General features: G+C 43.7%; 1 protein-coding gene across 1 annotated transcript in view; it reads left to right on the top strand.

The window, feature by feature from the left end:
* Window positions 1-12303, top strand: part of dgki (diacylglycerol kinase, iota) — a 338338-nt gene that overhangs the window by 218781 nt on the left and 107254 nt on the right. Inside the window, exon 25 of the mRNA XM_068000112.1 lies at window positions 10199-10326. Coding sequence (XP_067856213.1) covers window positions 10199-10326 — 128 coding nt within the window. The remainder of the gene's footprint in view (window positions 1-10198; window positions 10327-12303) is intronic.

The following is a 12303-nucleotide window of genomic DNA, read 5'->3' on the forward strand; positions in this document are numbered from 1 at the left end:
TACAGTTACAGCACCTGAGATCCCTCGTGTCACCTCATGGCCTTTTTACTGTGCGGGGCCTCTCCTGGATCTTGGGGCTGTGGGTGTTCACCAGGCTGGGAGCGTCTCCCTCTGGGTGGGTTGTAAGATGAACCTGACCCCCATTCAGATGCCAGGACCCCAACATTCATGAGGTCACATAATGCACACATTTACCTCACCGCTGTACAGTCTTACATTCCTGGGTCAAGCAGATAGATCATATTGTCACTTTTACCAATCGATCCATCAACATCAGGTGCCATAACCCATTCGAATCTATATTTTTACTTTTCATCTGTAATTTTCAAATGTCTTCTCGCTTGACTGATTCTCTGTACGTACTATGTGAAACCTTCCTCCCTTGCTCATTCCTCTGCCTCTATGCTTCAGGCCATAAGTCACTGGTGTTAAAAATATCACATTCTACAGTTTCAAAGCATGTACTGTCCATCAGATCAGGACAAACAAAAGTTGCCAGTCATGTATTATTAAGTGAAGGTATAAGCTGTTCAGCCCAAGCATCTTTGTTCTAATTGTGGTGATTTGCTGATAATTCAAAAGCTCTAATCAAAGTATTGATATTGTCTCCCGGTGATATTTGGAATGAAACTAGATTTAACTGAATTAATCCCAGTGGAGCTATGGGCTGAATGATCTGTACCCTCACCTCCAGTATCACTTACGGTACGTGTTTCTCTACCAGTCCAAGAGATGACACTGTAAGTCCTTCTCACACTGATGTTCTTGCTCCTTCCCATGGGCTTCAAATGAGTGTAATTCTCTCTCTCTCTTTGTGCTGTTACATAGAAACATAGAAAAATTTACAGCACAGAAGGAGGCCATTCGGCCCATCGTTTCTGTGCCGGTTGAAAAAGAGCTTTCCAGCCTAATCCCACTTTCCAGCACTTGGTCTGTAGCCCTGTAGGTTACGGCACTTCAAGTGCATATCCAAGTACTTTTTAAATGAGTTGAGGGTTTCTGCCTCTACCACCCTTTCAGGCAGTGAGTTCCAGACCCCCACCACCCTCTGGGTGAAAAAAATTCTCCTCAGCTCCCCTCTAATCCTTCTACCAATCACTTTAAATCTATGCCCCCTGGTTATTGACCTCTCTGCTAAGGGAAATAGGTCCTCCCTATCCACTCTATCTCGGCCCCTCATAATTTTATACACTTCAATTAAATCTCCCCTCTGCCTCCTCTGTTCCAAAGAGAACAACCCCAGCCTATCCAATCTTTCCTCATAGCTAAAATTCTCCAGTCCTGGCAACATCCTCGTAAATCTCCTCTGCACCCTCTGTAGTGCAATTACATCCTTCCTGTAATGTGGTGACCAGAACTGTACGCAGTACTCAAGCTGACGCCTAACCAATGTTTTATACAGTTCCGGCATAACCTCCCTGCTCTTATATTCGATGGGGGAAAAATTAAATAAGTGTCCATTCTGGGATGCGCTAACATCCTGCGCCCGACGGACCCTGGGCAGGCAAGACGCAAATTTTGGTCCCAAGGGAGCACTTACCTGCAATCAGCGTTCCTTTCCAGGCCTTGCACCTGGAATCAATGCAATTCGCACTTTCTACCACCAGAGGGAGCTCCATCTCTTAAAGGGAAGTTGTTTCTTGGAACTCTCTTAAAGGTAGCTGGTACCTGTTATTTGCTGAAAATAGCAGTCTACTGTCTGCATGGAGTCTGAACAAACATCATATATCGCACATGTAAAACACAGATGTAGATCCCATCCCTATGTTTACACACTGATGAGTTATGTTAAAACATTGAATAAAGGTTGCGCACTACTAAATCCCACAACCTCCAATCTGCACACCAGACCTCACCAAACTGCCGACCTGAGCTGGTACCAGGCCTGCGAGAGTGCATGCACCAAGGTTCTCTGCTGATGCACTAGAGACCTTAGATGCAAGAGGTGGACAGAAGGTGGTTCATCCTATATCTGCAGTTGGGTGACATCCTATATCTACAGTGGGGGGGGGGGGGTGGCAAGACGCCCTCCGGACATATACTCAAAAGATAGTGGGAGGCAGCGGGGGACATGGATGCAGTGCAGGAAGAAGTTCAATGCTTTGACATGAGTGGTCAAGGTGAGTGAGGTCAGCTGTCAAGTGGTGTCTCCTATCAACTGCACCACGAGCCACATCTACTGCACCACGCACTAAACCCCCCAACACCCACATACCAATAAACTCTTTCCATCAGTACTCAACTCCTCCAATCAGATGCTTCCTCCCGCCCTTACATATTACCACTGTTGCAAGCTACCCACCCACAACTCACAGGCCACACACACTGGCAGCTATTCAACCATGACAGGCACATCACCCAGGCACACTGTCTTGCAGGAGAAGGTGGCGCATATCAAGAGGCAGCAAGTGGCCGTGGCATTTAGCCCCTCGAGCCTGTTCCACCATTCAGTGAGATCATGGTGGACCTGTGACCTAACTCCATATACCCACCTTAGCCCCATATCCCTTAATACCCTTGGTTCACAGAAATCTATCAATCTCAGATTTAACTTTCACAAGTGAACTAGCATCAACTGCCATCTGCAGAAGAGCGTTCCAAACGTCTCCCACCCTTTGCGTGTAGCAGCATTTCCTAACTTCACTCCTGCACGTCCTGGCTGTTAGGCTATGTCCCCGCATCCTAATATTGAAGTCCAGGAGACCTCCAAAAATGGTTACAAATGTCTCGGCAGCCAGAGGCAATAATCCAGCCACGAACCTGTAAATCCTGCATGGTCCCTTTAAATAGTGCCGGTGGGTGGGGTCCTCCAGGCACTCTGAGACACGTTCAGATGGTTGGGGTTAAGACTGTGCGTTGAGTTGAGTGTTAAGTCCAAAAATGGTGTCTTTCACTTTAAATCGGCATTGCACACTGATTGAAGCCATTTTCTCCCTACTTTACATGATTCCAGCGTTCGTGATCTGCACCTGCGCTAACTCCTATACCAAGATGACGTCTGGCCCATATCACGCAGGAAACGTGCGTGCGCATCCAAGACGCCATCTTGGATGTCGGAGAGGCCGTGCAGCACCGGAACAACGGGTGCTATACGGCCCAATTTAGCACCCTATGCCTCAGCTAATAAAGGAAAGTATCCCGTTTGCCTTCTGAACCACCTTATCTATCTGTCCTGCTACCTTCAGGGATCTGTGGACATGCACTCCAAGGTCCCTCACTTCCTCTACACCTCTCAGTATCCTCCCATTTATTATGTATTCCCTTGTCTTGTTTGCCCTCCCAAAATGCATTACCTCACACTTCTCTGGATTGAATTCCATTTGCCACTTTTCTGCCCACCTGACCAGTCCATTGATATCTTCCTGCAGTCTACAGCTTTCCTCCTCACTATCAACCACACGGCCAATTTTTGTATCATCATAAAACTTCTTAATCATGCTCTCTACATTTAAGTCTAAATCATTAATATATACCAAAAAAAAAGCAAGGGACCAGGTACTGAGCCCTGCGGAACCTCACTGGAAACAGCCTTCCAGTCACAAAAACACCCGTCAACCATTACCCTTTGCTTCCTGCCACTGAGCCAATTTTGGATCCAATTTGCCACTTTCCCTTGGATCCCATGGGCTTTTACTTTCCTGGCCAGTCTACCACATGGGACCTTGTCAAAAGCCTTGCTAAAATCAATGTAGTCTACATCAAACGTACTACCCTCATCGACCCTCCTTGTTACCTCCTCAAAAGATTCAATCAAGTTAGTCAGACACAACCTTCCCTTAACAAATCCATGCTGACTGTCCTTGATTAACCCGTGCCTTTCTAAATGATGATTTATCCTGTCCCTCAGAATTGATTCCAGTAATTTGCCACCACCGAGATTAGACTAACTGGCCTGTAATTACTCGGTCTACTCCCTCGCTCCCTTTTTAAACAATGGTACAACGTTAGCAGTCCTCCAATTCTTCGGCACCACGCCTGTATCCAGTGAGGATTGGAAAATGATGGTCAGAGCCTCTGCTATTTCCTCCCTTGCTTCTTTTAACAGCCTGGGATACATTTCATCCGGCCCTGTTGATTTATCGACTTTCAAAGATGCTAATCCCCTTAATACTTCCCCTCTCACTAAGTTTATCCCATCCAATATTTCACACTCCTCCTCCTTAACTACAATCTCTGCATCGTCCCTCTCTTTTGTGAAAACAGACGCAAAGTATTCATTAAGAACCATACCAACATCTTCCGCCTCCACACACAGGTTACCTTTTTGGTCTCTAATAGGCCCTACTCTTTCCTTAGTTATCCTCTTGCACTTTATGTATTTATAAAACACCTTTGGGTTTTCCTTGATTTTACTTGCCAGTATTTTTTCATGCCCTCTCTTTGCTTTCCTAATTTCCTTTTTAATTTCACTCCTGCAGTTTCTATACTCCTCTAGGCTTTCTGCAGTATTGAGCTCTCGGTGTCTGACATAAGCTTCCTTTTTCTGCCTTATCTTACCCTGTGTGCTCCTTGTCATCCAGGGGGCTCTAGATTTGGGAGTCCCTCCATTTTTCTTTGTAGGAACATGTTTATTCTGAACCCCTTAAATCTCCTCCTTGAAGGCCTCCCACTGCTCTGACACTGATTTACCTTCAAGAAGCTGTTTCCAGTCCACTTTTGCTATAATTGCTTAGTAAAATTGGCCTTTCCCCAATTTAGAACTTTTACTCCTGTTCTATCTTTGTCCTTTTCCATAATTATGCTAAATCTAACTGAATTATGATCACTATCACCAAAATGTTCTCCCACTGATACTCCTTCCACCTGCCCAGCCTCATTTCCTAAAACTAAATCCAGAACTGCCCCCTCTCTTGTTTGGCTTGCTAAGTACTGGCGAAAAAAGTTCTCCTGAATGCAATTTAAGAATTTTGCACCCTCTATACCCTTCACACTGATTCTATCCCAGTTAATATTAGGGTAGTTGAAATCCCCTATTATTACTGCCCTACTGTTTTTGCACTTCTCAGAAATTTGCCTACATATTTTCCCTTCTATCTTCCTCTGACTGTTTGGGGGTCTATAGTACACTCCCAGCAGTGTGACTGCCCCATTTTTGTTCTTTAGCTCAACCCATATGGCCTTATTTGATGATCGTTCTAACATATCATCCCTCCTCACAGCTGTAATTGTTTCTTTAACCAATATTGCGCCCCCCCCACCTCGTTTTTTTATCCCCCTCTTTATCTCGTCTGAAAACCCTGTAACCAGGAATGTTGAGCTGCCATTCCTGTCCCTGTTTAAGCCATATTTCGGTAATAGCTATGATATCATACTGCCATGTGTCTATCTGTGCCCTCAGTTCATTTGCCTTGTTCACTAGACTCCTTGCATTGAGGTATATACCATTGAGCACCGCCAAACTTCTCTGTTGCCTATTTTCTAGCCTTTGTTTCCTCTGCCTTCCAAACTCGCTTACTAATTTTCTGCCTTCCATTTCCAGCTTTGTTTCTCTCCCTTCTGATTCTACGCTCAGGCTTCCATCTCCCTGCCAAGCTAGTTTAAACCCTCCCCAACAGCACTAGCAAACCCCCCCGTGACGATATTGGTCCCGGCCCTGTTGAGATGCAACCCGTCCGGCTTGTACAGGTCCCACCTCCCCCAGAACCGGTCCCAATGCCCCAGGAATCTAAAGCCCTCCCTCCTGCACCATCTCTCCAGCCATGCATTCATCTGCTCTATCCTCCTATTTCTGTACTCACTAACGTGTGGCTCTGGAAGTAATCCGGAGATTACTACCTTTTGAGGTCCTGCTTATTAATTTCTTTCCTGGATCCCTAAAATCTGCCTCTGTTCTCTCTCCTCTTTGTGCTGTTCTCTCTCCTTTGTGTAATTCTCTCTCTCTCTCTTTGTTCTGTTCACTCCTCTTTGTGTAGTTCTTACGTAGAATTACATAGAATGTACAGCACGGAGACAGGCCATTCGGCCCAACTGGTCTATGCTGGTGTTTATGCTCCACACGAGCCTCCTCACACCCTTCTTCATCTCACCCTATTGCATATCCTTCTATTCCTTTCTCCCTCATGTGTTTATCTAGCTTCCCCTTAAATGTATCTATGCCATTTGCCTCAACTACTCCTTGTGGTAGCGAGTTCCACATTCTAACCACTCTCTGGGTAAAGAAGTTTCTCCTGAATTCCCTATTGGATTTATTAGTGACTATCATGTTTATGGCTCCTAGTTCTGGTGTCTCCCGCAAGTAGAAACATCTTCTCTATGTCTACCCTGTCAATCCCTTTCATTATCTTAAAGACCTCCATTAGGTCACCCATCAGTCTTCTCTTTTCTAGTTCTCTCTCCTTTGTGTAATTCTCTCTCTTCTTTGTTCTGTTCTCTCTAATCTTTGTGCTGTTCACTCTCCTCCTTGTGCTATTCACTCTCCTCTTCTTCATGTAGTTCCCTCTCTTCATGTAGTTCTCTCTAATCTTTGTGTAGTTCTCGATCCTCCTTGTGCCGTTCACTCTCCTCTTTGTGTAATTCTCTCTTCTTAGAATCACAGAAAGGTTACAGCACGGAAGGAGGCCCATCAAGTCCATGCCGGCTCTATGCAAGAGCAATCCAGTTAGACCCACTCCCCCGCCCTATCGCTGTAGCCCTGCAAATTTTTTCCTTTCAAGTACTTATCCAGTTCCCTTTTGAAGGCCACGATTGAATCTGCCTCCACCACCCCCTCGGGCAGTGCATTCCAGATCCTAACCGCTCGCTGTGTAAAAAAGTTTTTCCTCATATCTCCTTTGGTTCTTTTGCCAATCACCTTAAATCTATGTCCTCTGATTCTTGAAACTGTTCCCATTGGTGGAAGGGACTCTCTATCTACTCTGTCTAAACCCTTCATGATTTTGAATACCTCTATCAAATCTCCTCGCAACCGGCTCTGTTCCAAGGAGAACAACCCCAGCTTCTCCAGTCTATCCATGTCACTAAAGTCTCTCATCCCTGGAATCATTCTAGTAAATCTCTTCTGCACCCTCTCTAAGGCCTTCACATCTTTCCTAAAATGCAGGGCCCAGAACTGGACACAATAGTCCAGCTGTGGCCGAACCAGTGTTTTATAAAGGTTCATCATGGCTTCCTTGCTTTTGCACTCTATGCCTCTATTTATAAAGCCCAGGATCCTGTATGCTTTTTTAACCGCTTTCTCAACCTGCCCTGCCACCTTCAACGATTTGCGCACATATACCCCCAGATCTCTCTGTTCCTGTACCCCTTTTAGAGTTGTGCCCTCTAGTTTATATTGTCTCTCCTCGTTCTTCCTACCGAAATGTATCAATTCGCATTTTTCTGCCATTAAATTTCATCTGTCATGTGTCCACCCATGCCATCAGCCTGTCTCTATCCTCTTGAAGTCTATCACTATCCTCCTCACTGTTCACTACCCTTCCAAGTTTTGTGTCATCTGCAAATTTTGACATTGTGCCCTGTACACCCAAGTCCAGGTCATTAATATATATCAAGAAAAGCAGTGGTCCCAGTGCCCACCCCGGGGAACATCACTGTACACCTCCCTCCAGTCCGAAAAACAACCGTTCACCATTACTCTCTGTTTCCTGTCCCTTAGCCAATTCTGTATCCATGTTGCTACTGCCCCCTTTATTCCATGGGCTGCTGTGTAGTGTACTTCCCTCCTCTTTGTGCTGTTCTCTGATTTCTTTATGTAATTCTCTCTCTCTGTAGTTCTCTCTCTCTCTGTAGTTCTCTCTCTCTCTAATTCTCTCTCTCTGTAGTTCTCTCTCCTCTTTATCTAGTTCTCTTTCTATTTTGTGCCATTCTCACTTTTTGTCCCTGGAACTCTAGTTGTGACTCTTATGCTCTTGCTTTTGCTCAGCAGTTATGTGAGGTAATTCCAATCCTTTATGGATCTCTTTTTAAGACCATGTTTACGTCATTCCCCCCCCCCTCTTTTTTAACTACTGTGAAGTGTTAATATTCAGCTTGTTTGAAATTTCACTTCAGGCCTGTATAAGCTCTAGGATTCTCACTGACAGCTGCCATCGCTGTTACATTTTAGGGTCTTTTGCAGTCTTCTGATCCTAGATTGTTTGGGCTCCTAACACTCTGACGAGTAAGTCCCAACACCCCATATCTTCAGGAGTGTCTATCCTTGCCTGGAGATCTAGATAAATCTTCAGTAAAATGGCCAAAAAGCAACCAGTGGACCCTGTCTGGTAATGGCTTTTAGCTACTGGATTTATCCAATGGATCCATAAGATCTCACTGCAGTGTTCGAAAGAAATAAAACATCACATCAGACCTTGCATTAACATCCAGCAAAGGCTGAATAAGCCCAATTGTATAATATAGTTAGATATTTACAATAGACATCTTTCCACCTACCTCCTCAAATGGACAAAATAATAGAACGATCACAACCCTAAGAACAAAGCTAACCCTTTGTAAATAATTTTAAATACCTCTTTGGGACCTTAATTAACCTAAACTGCTTCATTAAAACTCAGATTGATATTTCTGGTTTTTTGGAGTATCATTCTCTAAGATTTTCAAACAGACTCTTTTTGTATCCTGGCAAAGAATTACTGGGGTTTCCTGGATTTTGAAAATCCCACCACTCTAATTTAAAAATGAATTGTCCGTTATATATGCACTGAACCAATCATACACCAATGTTTAAATTTGACTTATTCCCCTCTCCAGTCTGTAACTGTCGAAACTTGTAACATTTTACTGAAATAAGCTTAGGAATGTACGAAATTGACGGGCAGGAAAAGACCAGCTGGTCCATCAAGCCTGTCCCAGACCATGGTCCCCGGAGCATCGTGACTGGACACTTCCTCTCCCCCAAACCTGTACCCATGTAATCCCCAGGGAGAGGCAAAAATCCCAGGGCCAATAAGGGAAAAATACTCTGTAACATTCTCTCAGACCCCCTAAGGTGATCAAAACCAGTCCAGGAGATCACATGGACCAAGTGTTATCTATAAAGACACTTACCCTCTGTATGATGCGATCTCTGCCCCAGTCAGGAATCGGTCCAGCTCCCTCTTGAAGGCACCTTGGTACAGTGATCTGAATTGCAGTTGGTTTCTAAACTGCTTATGTACTGTGACTGGAATTAGAACAATGTAGATTACAGGGCAACGTGATAGAAGTGTTTAAAAAAAGGGGACAGGGTAAATAGAAATGGATTGTTTCCATTAGTTGAGGGGTCTAGAATGAGGGGTCATAGATTCAAGATTAAATCGGAGAGATTTAGAACAGAGAGCAGGAGAAACATCCTTACACGTGGAGTACTCTATGTAGTTCTGGTCTCCACACTACATAAAGGACATTGAAACACTGGAGAAAGTGCAGAAAAGCTTCACAAGGATGTTACCAGAATTAAGAGGAGACAACTATCAGGAAAGACTGAGCAGGCTGGGGCTCTTTTCTCTGGAAAAGAGACAAAGAGGAGACCTGATAGAGGTCATAAATTATGAAGAGATTCGATAGGGTGGGTGTAGGGAAACCGTTTCCACTTTAGGGCGAGTCCAGAACAAGGTGACATAAATATAGATAGTCACCAACAGACCAAATAAAGAATTTAGGAGGAATTTCTTTCTACGGAGAGTGGTGAGAATGTGGAACTTGCTGCCACGTGGAGTGGTTGAAGCAGATAGCATTGATGCATTTAAGGGGAGGTTTGATGCATACATGAGGGAGAAGGTACTAGAGGGATATGGGGCAGAGTGGAAATAGGTAATTAGAGTGGGAGGAGGCTCCTGTGGAGTATAAACACTGGCATCGACCAGTTGGGCCGAATGGCCTGTTTCTGTGCTGTAAATTCCATGTAACGCAGAGAGTTGGGAGGCTGTGGAATTCACTTCTGGGGTTAGTGGTTGAGGCAAAACCTGTGTCGGGTCCCAGTGTACCCTTTTCCTGAAACATCCAAGTGGGATTCCTGTGGAATGGCTCAGTAAATTCAACCTCCATTCATTTTAGTGTAGTTATAGGTGAAGTACAGTTTTTAACTAATTATTAATTAAAAGTACAGGATGTAATTTTGATTATCAATAATTAAGTACACTCTATAATAAGCAATAGGATTTGATTAACAATGACTGTTAATAATTAAGTATACTATAAAAATGGAATGTGTAATTATTAATAATTGATTATCGATAGTTAAAGTATATTAAGATATGAACAATTTTCCTTCTCTCCTCAGGAGCATCTCCACTTTGTAACAGAAGTGGCTCAAGACGAGCTCTTTATTCTGGACGCCGAGATGGTGGCCACTCAGAAAGCCGGAACAGCCCCAGGAATGCCAGACCTGGTGGTGGAGCCTTCCCCAGGGTATGTCCACCACTCCCCGCAGAGCCAACCTCCCACTGGCAATCTGTCTCTTCTGCCCAACTTTGTACAGTTTATTTCCCTCCTCTGAGGTAGTTTCACAGGTGCCACTGGGTACCTTACCCAAGTGGCCATTTCTTTTATATGCCAGCCTAGCGTTTGTAGGCTATTTGGCCATGGAAGGAATCACAGCTGAGCCCTACCCTCTCGACAGCTGACGTCCTGACGCGTACCTTTCAGCAATCAGGAGGGGGAATCACGGCTGATTTTTTTTTCCTTACTAATCTCCAAGGGTACTGAGGCCAATTGTAGCACCCCAACCTCTGCCCTGGTCGATATCAGCTGACTCGACACAGATCGGGAATGAAACTTGGGTCCCTCTGATCTGTAGGGCTCGGCTAGCTGATAGCTTTACCATCTGAACAATCGAGGAAGCTTCAGGGAATCAGGGAGACTGATGAAGGGCAGGCAGTGTCAGAACACCACATTCAAGATCACACATACACAATTATACACACACAATTATATACATACACATATACACACAGACACATACACACACACAATTATATACATACACATATACACACACAATTATACACACACACAATTATATACATACACATACACACACAATTATACACACACACAATTATATACATACACATATACACACACAATTATACACACACACAATTATATATATACACATATACACACACAATTATACACACACACAATTATATACATACACATATACACACAGACACATACACACACACAATTATATATATACACATACACACACAATTATATACACACACACAATTATATACATACACATATACACACACAATTATACACACACAATTATATATATACACATATACACACACAATTATACACACACACAATTATATACATACACATATACACACAGACACATACACACACACAATTATATACATACACATACACACACACTCTTATACACACACACTTATATGCACACACACATAAACACACAATTATACACATACACACAATTATAAACACACAATTATACACACACACACACAATTATGCACACACATACACACACACAATTATGCGCACACACACACAATTATGCACACATACACACAATTATGCGCACACACACACAATTATGCACACATACACACACAATTATGTGCACACACATACAATTATGCACACATACACACACAATTATGCACACACATACACACACAATTATGCACATACACACACACAATTATGCACACATACATACACACACAATTATGTACACACACAATTATGCACACACACATAAACACAATTATGCACACACACATATACACACAATTATACACACACATAAATGCACACACAATTATACACATATGCACGCACATACATGCACTCACAATTATACACACACACATAGACACCCGCCATAAGAACATAATAAATAGGAGCAGGAGTAGGCCATACGGCCCCTCGAGTCTGCTCCGCCATTCAATAAGATCATGGCTGATCTTCAACCTCAACTCCACTTTCCCGCCCGATCCCCATATCCCTTGATTCCCCTGGAGTCCAAAAATCTATCGATCTCAGTCTTGAACATATTCAATGACTCAGCATCTACAGCCCTCTGGGGTAGAGAATTCCAAAGCTTCACAAACCCTCTGAGCCTCATCTCAGTCTTAAATGGCCAACCCTTTATCCTGAGACTATGCCCTCTAGTTCTAGACTCTCCAGCCAGGGGGAAACAGCCTCTCAGCATCTACCCTGTCAAACCCCCTCAGAATCTTGTATATTTCAATGAGATCACTTCTCATTCTTCTAAACTCCAGAGGGTATAGGCCCATTCTACTCAATCTTTCCTCGTAGGACAACCCTCTCATCCCAGGAATTACTTAGCCATCAGTAAGCTCTGTATATAAGAGTGAGATTTTACTGTTTATCTCATGTACT

This window comes from Heptranchias perlo, chromosome 18 (assembly GCF_035084215.1).
Source record: "Heptranchias perlo isolate sHepPer1 chromosome 18, sHepPer1.hap1, whole genome shotgun sequence".
Lineage (NCBI taxonomy): Eukaryota > Metazoa > Chordata > Chondrichthyes > Hexanchiformes > Hexanchidae > Heptranchias > Heptranchias perlo.